The 13,655-nt window shown below is 54.8% G+C and overlaps 1 protein-coding gene across 1 annotated transcript; it reads right to left on the bottom strand.

Annotated features, from left to right (window-relative positions):
* Nucleotides 1–8,259: 8,259 nt before the first annotated feature.
* Nucleotides 8,260–10,206, bottom strand: LOC124694585 (silicon efflux transporter LSI2-like). The gene is given in 3 exon segments (XM_047227554.1): nucleotides 8,260–8,528; nucleotides 9,028–9,570; nucleotides 9,573–10,206. Coding segments are annotated over 3 exon segments (1,446 nt in total).
* Between the last annotated feature and the right edge of the window lie 3,449 nt (nucleotides 10,207–13,655).

Here is a 13,655-nt window from a genome sequence, read left to right as displayed (position 1 = left end):
AGAGCGAGGAGCATGTGGCGAGGCGGTGCCCCATGTCGGTTCCGCCCGTCGCCGGCGCTGTGGCTGTTGGCGCGCCGCCGCCGCCTCCTCGGGCGGCCCCTCCGCCTCCTCCTCCGCCCCAGGCTGCTCTTCCGCCTCCTCCTCCGCCCCAGGCTGCCCTTCCGCCTCCTCTTCCGCCCCAGGCTGCTCCTCCGCCACCCCGGGCTGCTCCTTCGACGGCCGCTGCTGCGGCGCTAGCGGAGCCTGCCCCAGTGGCGCCGGTTGCGCCTTACCGGCTGCCAGCGCATCTGCGTCTGGGTGCAGGTGCACGCGGCCCGGGTGCTGAGGCCCGGCCTTCCATCAAGGACCGCTTGGGTGAGGCTGGGGCGGAACGTGCGGCGCGCGGCGGTCGCTGGTGGCTCGCAGGCGCGACCTGTGCAGGTGCTCGGAGTGGGCGAAGAGGTGGAGACGCCGTACTCGCGTGGTCTTCGGCTGGAGCGGGCGATCCGGGAGGGCCCTGCCGTGGGGGAGCGCGGGGAGTCCTCCTATGCCAGGGCGCTGCGGCAGGAGCAGGAGTTGCGCGAGGCGGCGCTCGCTGCTGTGGTGGGTGACCGCCCTGCTGTGGACGTCGCCCCGGAGTTTGGGGCCGCTCGTCCAGCGCGGGAGCGCTGCATCATCTATCGCACTCGCGAAGTCGATGAGGCGGAGCGTGCCCTCAAGTGGGGGCTGGTGGCTTTCGTCTCCGGCACCAGGCGCGCCGTGAGCTGCTCCGCTGCGTCGGCGGCGGTGCTGGAGCGGTTCCCGGCTCTCGAGGGCCACTTCTCGGTGCACGGAGTTTTGGCCGGCGGACCTGCTGTTCGTCTTCGACTCGAGGGCCAAGCGCGACACCTTGTTGGCGGCGGACCCTTTCGACGGGCGCGACTTCTCCTTGCGCTTCGGCGTGTGGAACCGGCAGCTCCGGGCCACTAGGCGCACGATGCGCTATAGAGTGCACACGGAAGTGGTTGGGGTGCCGGCGGTGGCGTGGAACACGGCCACGGCCGGGATGATCCTAGGCTCCTGCTGCTTGGGTGGAGCGGCTAGGAACGGAGACGGCCAGCGGGGAGGATATGGGGAGTTTCGGGATCACGGCGTGGACGGATGACCCGGCGTCGATTCCGAAGACCAAGGAGATTTGGGTGGCGGAGCCTCTCCTCTTTGGGGATGAGGACGACGACCTCCTTCTCCACGTGGAGGCGCTGATTCCGGAGGAGGTCGCCTTGCTCGGACATGAGGCTACGGTGCACCTCATGCGTGTGGAGGATCCGGTTGGGGAGGCGGGCGGCCCTTCTCCCGGGGACGATCGTGGAAACGGCCGTGGTGACGACCATGGCGAAGGTGGTGGCGGCTTTGGCCGTCCTAGAGACTCCGGTGGGGCGCACCCACCCCGCGAGAGGCCCTCCCGGCCCGGACCGTGACGCTCGTCCTCCGGGAAGGCAGGCGCTAGCGCGGCGGTGGCGCGGAGGCGCGGAGCGCGAGGGTGGCGGTGGGTTTCTGCGCCACCGTTCGACCTTGGCCTCCGCCGGGTGACGTCGACGACGACGGCGAGGGCGGTTTCAGCGGCGGCTGCCGGAGGACACTTCCGCGGCTGGTCGGCAGCGGCTGCATGTGGATTGCGAGGAGGACGCACTCTGCGGCTGGTTGCCGGCATCAACATGTGGCTTGTTGCGCGCGGCAACGGCCTCATGTGGAAGCGGCGCGTCCTGGAACTAGCTTCTCGGAGCGACGGCGCGGGGCGTTCGCCGAGCCCGGTGCGTTGGCCTGCGGGTGGCGCCGGGCGGAGCGCCTCTCCGGCTAGTTCCTCCGGCTTGGGGTTGTGTGGCAGCCGCGGCAGCTACGGCCCGCCGCTGTTCCGGCCGGCGTCGGCCGCCGAGCTGCTACCTCGCCGTGTGCTACGAGCTCTTCTTCAATCCGGACGGCCGACGTGGGTTCGCGCGGCCCAAGGGGAGCCCGAGTTCTTTGGGCCATTGACGACGAGCCACACTCGCCGAGAGGGCCGTTGTCCCCTAGCGGGCCTCTCTCGCCGGCTTCTTCGTTAGCTCCCGTGGATCGGGTGGCTTCGGCTCACCTCTCTCATACTTCACCGTCGAGCTGTCCCGGGCCGCCGCCGGCTGGGGCTGCACTTGAGGAGCTTGAGGAGGGGAGTTTGTGCGAGACGGCACCTCGCACCGCTGCCGTGTTGCCGGTGGTTTTCGTGGACGGCTCTCCGGGCGTTCTTCGCTGCAACCTCGCGGTCGTGGCTGCCACACCGGTGGGCTGGAGGTCCGGTTCTGCTTCCTCTACTTCAACCAGCCTCGACATGCGTGCGGAGTCCTTCCGCGACGGATGTCGCCGGCGTCGTACGGCTTTGCTGCCGAAGCCGGCACCCAAGCGCCCGCGCAAAAGAGGGCCCCGCCTTCGGTGGTCCGCCGCGGCGGGGAGAGTGGCCGGCCGCTTCGGCTGCGGGCACTCCCATCAAGCGACGACAAAGGCGCTCATGCTGCAGCTGGGGATCGCTCGCGAGGGCGAGGTGATTGGAGACGAGGCGTTGGATGCCTACCTGAGCTACTTTGACAAGACCATGTCGGAGGAAGACTTAACTGCGTGCTTGGCTCTCTTTGGTTGGTTGCCTTCGGCCCTTCCACGGCTGACGTAGAGGAGGACATAGTGGTTTAGTGGTCGCATGGAGTTGCTGTAGCTTTCTCAATGTACTGAGTTTGTTTCCTGGTTGGTGTGGAATGTGAGGGGCCTGAACTCTTTGGCCCGTTGTGACTCTATTTACCGGATCGTTTTGCTTTCGGGTGCGAGTGTGGTTTGCTTCCGGGAGACCAAGTTACGGGTGGTCTCTCGGGAAGTCGTGGATAGATGCATGGGCCGCGATTTCGACCAGTTCTTCTTCCTCCTGCGGATGGCACCCGGGGTGGTATTCTTCTTGCGTGGAAATCGGCGGTGGTTGCCCTCTCCAACCCTCACTACTCCCCAAACGCCATTACGGCGCGGGTGGGAGGAGCGGGCGATAGTGGATGGTGGTTCACTGGAGTGTATGGCCCACAAAGCGACCCCGACAAAGTGCTCTTCCTTCAGGAGCTTAGGGACATTAGAGATCTCCATCACGGCCCGTGGGCGGTGGCGGGGGATTTCAACCTCATCGTGGATGCTCAGGATAAGAGCAATGCTAACCTCAACCGCCGCATGATGGGCAAGTTTCGTAGGCTGCTTGGCGATTTGGAGCTCAAGGAGCTATACCTCAACGGGAGGCGCTACACGTGGTCTAATGAGAGGGAGCGCGCGACCACGGAGAGGTTAGATCGGGTCTTCTCCACTGTGGACTGGGAGGCTGCTTTCCCTTCCTCCACCCTCTCGGCGCTGAGCTCTTCCACCTCAGACCACTGCCCGCTCCTGTTGAACTTGGCGGCGGATTTTCCTACGGGCAAGCGCTTCCGCTTCGAGGCCTTCTGGCCCAAGGCGGAGGGTTTCCGGGAGATTGTGGAGGCGGCGTGGGCATCGGCGACCGTGGAGGCCAACCCTTTCAAGCGTTTGGCCGCCAAGCTGTCCGCGACCGCCAAGGCCTTGACTAGGCTGGAACGACCGCTTCATCGGTAATGTTAGGCTACGGATTACGGTGGCGAACGAGTTGATCCTGCGGCCGGATGTGGCTATGGAGTCGCGGGCGCTTTCCCGCGGCGAGCGTGGGTTGCGGAAGCTCCTTAAGAGGAAGTTGTTGGGTCTTGCATCGCTTGAGAGGACGATCGCACGCCGGCGATCCGGGATCACGTGGTTGAGCGAGGGGATGCGTGCACCCGCTTCTTCCACCTCCACGCCAACCATCGGCGGAGGAAAAACTTCATCGCTCACTTCAAAGTGGATGGGTCTCTTGTGACGGATCAGGAAGGCAAGGCCAAGGCGGCGGACGCCTTCTATGAGCAATTACTTGGCTCCTCCCACGATCGCGGTTTCTCCCTCGACCTCGATTACTTGGGCATGCGGTCGCACGACCTTGTGGAGTTGGACGCTCCCTTCTCGGAGGAGGAGGTGTGGAACGTGGTCAAGGCTCGGGAGCACGACAAGGCGCCCGGGCCCGGCGGCTTCAGCGAGTCGATTCTACACGTCATGTTGGGAGATCATCAAGCATGATGTGATGGACGCCTTCCGGGCCATGTGGCTTGGGGACTACCGTGGGCTGCATGTGGCTAATCAGGCGTTGATCACGCTGCTCCCCAAGCACGCCGAGGCGGTGGAGGTTAAAGACTTCAGGCCGATCAGCCTCATTCACAGTGTGGCCAAGTTATTGGCGAAGGTCCTCTCGGTGCGCCTGGCGCCGCGTATGCCGCAGCTCATCGGGCCTCACCAAAGCGCGTTCATCGAGAGGTAGATGCCCGCACGACAACTTCCGGTTGGTCCGGTGCACGGCGAGCGGTCGAACGCCCTCAAATCACCGGCCTTGATGTTCAAGTTGGATATCACCAAGGCCTTTGACACACGTGGATTGGGCCTTTCTCCTTCGGATTATGATCAAGTTGGGGTTTGGCCCACGTTGGACTGCGATGGTGGTGGGGTTACTTAGCACGGCTTCTACCGAGGTCTGGTGAATGGTGCCGCGGGTGACTTGATCTACAACGGGCGTGGACTGCGGCAAGGGGATCCCCTCTCCCCCTGCTCTTCGATTCGGTGATGGAGGCACTTCACCTCCTCCTTCAAAAGGCCACTTCTGAGGGGTTGCTTTCGCGGCTCGCCCCACGTGGTCTCCTCCACCGTACCTCTATGTACGCGGACGACGTGGTGACCTTCATCAAACCAGAGAGGGTGGATTTGCTGGCCTGTGCTGCGGTGGTGGAGGACTTTGGGGAGGCCTCAGGCCTCCGCACCAACCGAACCAAGTGCTCCCTGCACCCTATTCGTTGCACCGTGGAGCAAGTGGAGTTGGCTCAGTCGATTTTGCAGTGCTCGGTAGAGGGTTGGCCCTGCAAGTATCTGGGCCTACCCCTTGGGCTGCGCAAGGTTACCGCGGCTCAGCTGCAACCCGTGGTGGAAAAGGGCAGCAAGCCGGCTGCCCCCGTGGAGTGCCCGATTGCTCAACCGTGGGGGCGGACGATTCAGGTGCGAGACCACCCTCGGCGCCATTCCGGTTCACGCGATGATGTCGGCTGGACATCCCCCCAAGACGATGCGAGGCTCTCGGGAAGATTTGCCGGGGCTTCATGTGGAAGGCTAGGGCGGACGTGAGTGGCGGCCACTGCCTGGTGGCCTGGGACAAGGTGACCTCTCCTAAATCCTGTGGGGGTCTGGGCCTTCCCAACCTTCAGTTCCTCAATCTGGCGCTACGTTGCCGGTGGGCGTGGCTACAGAGAGTGGACGCGACCAAGGCTTGGGCGGAGTTTGATCTCAAGGTTCCCCCACGGCCCGGGCCCTCTTCGATTCCGCCACGGCGGTGGTGGTTGGCAACGGGGCAAGAGCTTTATTCTGGAAGGATCGCTGGCTGCGGGCGCTAGGGTGGCGGACCACGCACCCAATTTGGCGGCTTTGGTTCCGATCCGGAAGGCCAAGGCTCGCTCGGTCAAGGATGGCCTCGCCGGGAGGTAGGCTGCGCGATTGTGGGCCGGACACTGAGTCCTGCAGCGGTGGCGGAGTTCTTCCACCTATGGGGCATCCTCGCTGGTGTCACCCTAGACCCGGAGCGAGAGGACTCCTTCGTGTGGCGGTGGTCGGCGGACCGGAATTTCTCCGCGAGGTCGGCTTACGCGGCCTTCTTTGCGGGTACTACGGTGGCGCCGGTTGCTTCGGAGATTTGGCGCTCGAGGGCGCCATACAGCTGCAAGTTCTTTGCTTGGCTTGTGTCCCGTAACGGATGTTGGACGGCGGATAGGCTCCGGAGGCGTGGCTGCCGCGGCCGGCGGCCTGCCCCCTCGCGACCGGGAGCGAGGAGACGCTCCAACACCTCCTGCTTGGTTGCGTGGTTGCCCGTGAGGTGCTGGGCGTGGGCGTTGACGCGGTGGAACAGGTTGGAGTGGATGCACGGTGCGGGCTGCGAGATAGTGCCGCTGGTGGACCTCGCTTCATTGCCCCGGTGCGCGTGCGCGAGGGACTTGTGGACGGCGGTCATCCTTGTTTTACGGTGTATCCGGAGGCATAGGAATGACGTGGTGTTCAATGGCGCCACCCGGCGGTGGAGACCATTCGGCATAGGATTATGGAGGAGTTTCAGAGGTGGTGTGTAGCTAGGCTTTTCCGCTCGGAGTCCTTCGGTTTTTCTGAGTCTTTTCCTTTTTCGTGGCGGGACGGAGATTAAGCTTCCGTTGTTGTTGGGGAGCTGCCACTCCTGTTGACAGTAGTACTCGTGGCTCGGGCTTTCTTGCCCTTTCTTCTATATGATTAGTACACCTTCCAGGGTGTATTCTCGAAAAAAAATGATGCTTATAGGTATATTATCTTGCTAGATTACAAGTTAGTTTATTTATTACAGTGACAGTTGTGCAGGTGAGGCATTGCCAAGGTGGCGGGGGAGACTCTCCAAGTATATGCTCATTTGGTTTCTGCCTCAATAATAATTTATGGTGGTGCAGTTGGCATGTGTGATTGCGGTAGTTAGCAGGTGAGTTCCCAGCGTCATTCTTAGAAGATAGTATTATTGTGCAAATATATATGTGCAGTTGCAAAATGTGTTGTCAGATGCACAACACTAGTATCATAGTGGCATGCCTGTGTGCATCATCCTCGAAAAGTCACTTGAATTTAGAACTATAATGTAAAATAATATTTATGCAGTGGAGAATGTGTTGTCGGATGCACAGGATGCCCGTTGCAGTATAGGAAGGTTGCATCATCCTTAAAGTATTCAGCCAATTTAAAAATTTGTTGTCAGATGGCCATTGGAGTAGCGAGCTTTGCATCACCCTGTGAATTATAGAAGAGGAGTAGTTGGCAAGATATGGAGTTATATAGCAGAAACTATCTTAGGACTGGTTAGCCATTTCCAACGTAGAAAGGCCGTTAGTTAAATGTAGCTTTTGTTGACCTTTTTCCTTGGAGTACCAGCGGGAAGAATATACTCGTGAGATATTTTTCTCATGTATTCTGCGCCTTTTCTTTTAAGATGACTAATTGGAAAAAGAAATTTGGTATGCTTGTGGCCTGATCTTGCAATTTTTTTGTCACCGGCTATATTGACTTTGTTGCATATGTTGTGATAGCAGATGTAAGTTTTTGCTCGTGAATTCGACAGTGAGAAGAGTAGTTCAACTCAAAAAATTTTGAGTTCTGTTTACTCAACCTGAACCCTTTTATGGGCATACAACTTTTCGCACAGAAAGGAAAAATGGCTCTCCTAAGTATCTAGTGGAGAACAGATCCTTGTCAATTTCAACATGCCAAGAGATTTGCTCTTAGATGATGCCCTCAAACCCTTAAACTATTATATATATGCAAATATCTTTCTCTCTGGAGAACAGAAGAAAGTGGAGTACTTGCAATTATTGTACTTAATCAAAGGAGCAAGCTAGTGGGACACTAGAGGGTTAAGAACTAGAATCAATATGCAATACATATAGGAGTAGGCTGCTGCTATCTGTGTAGTAAGACAAGGCATGAGGTTAATTAATATTATGTAGAAGAGGTGGTAGATACCATGATTGCCTTTTATACAAATTGAGGCAAGTGAGATTTCCTATGGAAAGAGACACTTGTCATTTTGTTTTGTGAGCAGAAGAGACACTTGTCATTCTTCACAAGAGACAGAGGTCCAGATTCCCTGCTTGTGGAGCCAAGATCCAGTAGCTTTATTTTTGTAATGACTCTCCAACCATATACATGAATATCTGGTCACTGATTAGAAACTGGTTATTTAATACTGTAAGAGATTTGAATTTTGAAAGCAGGCACACGAGATAACATTACGGATTAACTTCCTTACATCTTGGCATTACAGATGCACGCAGCCACGTGCCTGCACATAAAACACACTATATGTCTTTGTCCTTTGGAGCAAATAAACTAACCCATGCAGACCAATCATCTCGGTGCACTGCTCAATTAATTAGCACACCGTGGTATATATGGATCTTCATCCCTTGATTCTTCTCTCTAATCTTCGGTCGGTCGTTACATACGTACACAGCAAACTTACACATACCAAACAGAAGCTAACACCTATACAAACGTACAAGTGTCCATATATACGGTGGGTATGTGTGTACGTACATACGGGCAGGTGTAATGAAAGTATTGCACATATATAGCTGGATCGGCCACAACGGGCGGCGGTAAGGTCTACATCTTTCCGATGAGGGGGATGCCTACGGCGGTGACGATGAGGGTGGAGGGGACGCCGAAGATGAGGTGGTTCCAGAAAGTGAGCTCGTAGGCGTTGCGTGGGGCACGGCGCGCCTGCTCGCACACGATCAGGTTCGCCGCTGACCCTAGCAGCGACAGGTTCCCCGCCACCGTGCTCACCCACGCCAGCAGTAGCCATGACCGAGTCACTGCTGCCGGGGAGATCAACGCCGCTGCGGTAGCCACCTCGTTCCCCATCAGAAGCACTGCATTCACAACAGATGTACACATGACGTCACTTCACACAAAATTTGCACATGTCCAGTGAGTGATTGATGACTAGATCTAGCTAGATATTTCCTAAACTGTGTGAATAGTTTGTTGTGACCACCAACAACACTGTTACTTTAGCTCCAAATGTAAAGAATATATAGGTCTGTTATATATTCTGAGTGAGTGATGACTAGATACATATATTTTTCTAGATTGTGAGAATTGTTTGTGTGTTCTAAAAGAACCGTGGATGTTAATTGCAGCAACAAATACACCTGCTTTAGCTTGTAATATATAAAGAAACGCATATAGTTCTATTATTTCGAGTGCTTTGTCTTGTCAGTGTCGTCCTCGCCACTTCCATATAGTACTATGTCATTGGCTAGCTACCTACGTCTTGTCTGCGTATATGCATTTGTTTTAAACTCCGTAGAGTATATATTGTCCATGTTCATGCATGCATGTATATATAAATCGACAAAGGTATATTACCTGTTGGTACGTTGGAGGCGAGGTTGGAGAGGAGGAGGATGATGATGGAGAGGACGGAGATGCCGCCGGCGCTGTTGACCTTGGAGTAGGGCGCCATGAAGTTCCAGATGGCGCTGGGCAGGCCGGTCTTGTTGAACCCGCTGACCGTGATGAACATCCCGGAGAAGAAGACGAGCAGAGAGTATGACACCTTCACCAGGCACGGCTCGGCGTCCCGGAAGTCGACGACGACGAGCGCGATGGCCGTGGTGATGGCAGTCCACGACATGTTGAGCCCGACCATGTAGGCGACCACCATGCCCACAGTGACGATGTAGGCGAAGCTCTTGAGGAAGAGCTTCCGGTGGTGTTCCGTGCACTGCATGAACCACGGGTGCTTCGTCGAGAGGTTCTCCTCCATCATGGACTCACCATCGTCGTTGATGGCGCTGCCGTTGAGAGGGTTGAGAGTGTGCGGGCTCTTGAGCGGGCTCTTGAGGGACGCGATTGAGGGTGACCGGCCTTCCTCGACGGCGTGCATCTGCTTGCCGGCGTCGACAGCGTCGGGGAGACGCCCTCGAGGTCCTTCCAGTACATGCAGAGCAGCATGACCATGTTGACGGCCATTCCGGCGAGCATGGCCGGCAGGATGCCGAGCAGGAACCTCGGGAAGGAGATCTTGCTGTTGAAGGCGATGACGAGGTTCTGCGGGTTGCCGATGGGGGTGGCGCTGGACCCGATGTTGGCGCTGGAGGCGAGGGCCAGGAGGAAGGGCTTGGCGGGGAGGTTGCGCTCGGCGGCGAGCTCGAGGACGAACTCGGTGAGCACGACGCAGCAGGTGTCGTTGGTAAAGAGCGCCGAGGCGAGGGCCGTGACGACGCAGACGCGGCAGAGCAGGTCGCGGCCGCCCTGGCTCTTCCACGCCAGCAGCGTGCCGAGGTGCTTGAACATGCCGGCGTTCTTGAGGTAGCCGCCGACGACCATGGTGGAGAAGAGGAGGCCGAGGATGGGGAGGTCGATGGAGGCGTAGGCGTCGTCCGGGGAGATGACGTGGAAGACGATCATGAGCACGGCGGAAAGTAGGGACCCCGCGGTGCGGCCGATGGGCAGGAACGGGACCGACGGGAACACCGCCATCATCCAGAACACGGCGAAGGCCAGCGAGCCGAGGATCACCTTGGGCAGAGACGCGAGCGCCATGGCTGATCGCTGGATCGATCGAGCTCCTGGTAATTAATTATCTAGGTAATCTCAAGCTAGACTCTTTGGTTAGTGAGAGTGTGAGACACCTAGCGCGATGGATCGGCTGCTGGGTAGTGAGTGATCTAGTGAGTGAGCTTCGTGCTGCCGATGGAGGAGGGTTGTGGAGGCGAGTATAAGTAGAGCTTGGCTGGGTGTGTGTGATGTCACGAGCGTATAGGCCGGCCGGGTTGCTTACTACTCGATCGACCCAGCTAGCGATGGTGGCTAAGCGCGCGACATAGGGTACCCTGGCTGGCTGGCTAGCTCGCGATCGCGCGCTAAGAGTCAAATGGGGGCGATATGAAGAGGGTAATGTAAAGTATTGAGTTGTTCACGCCGTCACCGCCCAATGTGCGTGTGCACTGGGATATTATTGGCCCAAAACTATCTACTACCTACCAACGAATATATACTGATCGCTGACAGAGGTTTATGTCTGGCTGTGCATATTGATCAAAAACACTTTCACACCAAACATTTCCACACATCATTTAAAAGACGTACTTTCATCCAATTATGCAGTCACAATTCATATCTTCAGAAAAAAACATACCTCACTCTAGCTCACAAACTCTAGCTCACAGTTCATATATATCTTCAGAAAAACATACCTGACTCTAGCTCACAAACTCTAGCCCACAGTTCATATCTTCAGAAAAACATACCTGACTCTAGCTCACAATTCATACCAACATACACTATATGAATCTACATCATTTCAAAGACATACATGACATACATTTGGCCGTGAGGATATGAATGTGTATGTTTTTTCAACATGATATTAATCTAGTTCACCATTCCTATGAACGTACATGCATGACTACAGTTCACCATTCCTGCGATGCATCCAAATGACAAAGCTCGAAGACTGCAAGGTACAATTGAAAACAAAACATTTAAGATCTAGTATGTGCAAAGAGCAAGCTCAGAAATATTGAATCATCATATCTATTTCTACAACGTCAACAAAATAGGCGCTTTTTCAAAACTCTTTTGGCTTGGCAACGCGAAAGTCAAAATTTAATGATACAAATAGTTGAAAGTATTTATATAAATGAGGATGGAGCAGGCATAACGCTGCACCCAGCTCTTTGATTTCTCACACGAACTAAATTTAATTCACCAATTTTTATGAATGGTTGGTACACGAGGATCCAAGATATTATTATCTATCTTTCAAGAACTAAATGCGTTTCAAGGAGAGAATAATACAGCTTGTCTAGCTATGAACTTTCTACAAAATTGAAAAATTATTTTTGTTATAACTCAGAGAAAGCTAGAGTTCAAAAGAGATATAGATGAAAAGTTATGACCCCAGAAACCTAGGGTTTCCCTTCCTTACATAGACCCCAACAATAAATCTTGGACATCTGACCCATAGCCCTTAGATCTATGGCCCCTTGCCCCCTTCGGCGTCTCTAATGCCTTCCAAAGCACACTTTATCTCCTCGGGATGAATCAATTTCAAATCTAACAAGTATGGAAAGAGTTAGAGCAAATCCTGTCATCACTTTTGGACCCATGAGGTGGCTATTTTTCGCACATACTGATTTCGTATTAAGTGATCCGTATAGGTGAAGTTGTCTTACAACGTGGTAGGAAGGTTTCCTATTTTAGAAAAAAAAACTTGATGGAACTCAACTTAATTATCCAACTTATGACATGTAGCTCTACGGTTTACTTCATGTTCTTAAAGTTAGGAAGCAATATCTATGGAATGAGAAGCTTCCGGGAATCATGAATCTTTGAATTATCTTAAAGGCCAAGCAAAGTTGAATAAAATACTTGCCAAATCGGCGGAGTTCATCGAATCCTTCCCTTATGTTCTCAAGTACAAGAGAAGAAGAAGAATATTGTAGAGAATGCTCTTCCCTGCAAGGTGAACCTATTGACACATCTTGATGTGCATGCTTTCGGTTTTGAAGGTATTAAAGAGTTGCATGCCTCTGTTTCTTTCTTTTGACTTCTATTTTCAAAACGCACCAGTGGAACAGGTTGGGGGAATTTATCACCATGATGGGTGTTCTTGTTTCATCGAAATTGGTAAATAATATGAAAATATTATACTAAATTTCAAAAGGCATATATTCATTTATGTCCTATCAGATCCCGTGTCTCTGTCTCACACGCCTCCTTCCATATGCTTCGGGGGTTTCACGCCCTATTATACATTATCTGGAAATTTCAAAACTAAGCAGGTGATGCCAAACCCACTTTTTAGTGATGCATAATTTTTACATCATCTGATTTTGGTGCTCAATAATACGTCTCATGTTAGGGATCCTCTAATGGGTGTAGATTTCAATTAAAGTTGCTCAAAAAGATCACGAAAGGTTTCAATGAAAGTGACACAACTTATACGAAGCCGCACCCGCATTTGTGTTGCTTCATGAAAACATATTTGTAACTATGTTGAATTTACATACATTCGTAGGATAATTTTTTTGCGTTTCTTCATGAGTCAAGAATCCTTGCAAACCTCTGTAAAAAATTTGGAACCACTTATGGTTATAGCGCGGGTTGATTTCCGAAAATAGATAGGCCCGTGTGTAAAAATATCAGCGGAGAAGTGTAGCACAAACCTTAAAACTATTGATGGTGGTGATATCGCCGGAACATCAACTTACATAGAGGGAATGTGAAAAGGTGAAGAAGCTCCATCATCACTCCCCACCCCTCCCGACCCCCACCCCTCCCGTATCCCCTCTCGGACGGCTTGCGCGGCTGCGGCTCCGGAGGGCTCCAAGACCGGCGACTAGAGCACGTCCTCTGGAGTCTCCCTGTCCGCTGCCACCGCCGGCGCAGGCAATGGTGGCGGCGCCCGGCTGCCAAACGGTGGAGGGCGAGGAGGCGCAGCGAGGCGGAGCCCTTCCGCGCTGGGGCGATTCTTCACAGGCTGCGCGGTGGTGGTGTGTCCGGTGGTGGACGCGGGGATCCGGCGGTGCGGCGGCTAGGCCTACCGGCGCGAGGTGGCGCGGCGTTGCCGGCGGCCAACCGTGCGTGCCCGATCTGGGCTGATCCGGTTTGGACGTATCGAGACGATTTGAGGAGGGGCCGTTGTGAGCGTCCGGCCGTGCCGGAGCGTCTACGAGGTACATGCTGGAGCATGTATGGCTGCTCCTTGATCTTCTGCGTGCAAGCATCTCGCCAGGTCTCTGCGGTCGAGGTTGCTTCAACCTCGTTCGTCGGTGTTGGACGGCGGATGGCGGCGTGGGGGCTTGTTCGTCTGCTTCTTTGAATAAAGGTGGCTGTTCTAGGGTTCTTCTTGTGCGAAGATGAAGATATTTTTGAGGCTGGTTTCTCTCGATCTGGCCGGAATGTTGAGTTCCGGAATGCTCCACCGGCGAATGTACCAGTGCAATGATGACTGCAGTTTGTTGGATGTGAGGTATTCGGTCGTGCGC

This window comes from Lolium rigidum, chromosome 3 (genome assembly GCF_022539505.1).
Source record: "Lolium rigidum isolate FL_2022 chromosome 3, APGP_CSIRO_Lrig_0.1, whole genome shotgun sequence".
Taxonomy (NCBI): domain Eukaryota; kingdom Viridiplantae; phylum Streptophyta; class Magnoliopsida; order Poales; family Poaceae; genus Lolium; species Lolium rigidum.
This window is presented reverse-complemented; position numbering and strand designations above follow the sequence as displayed.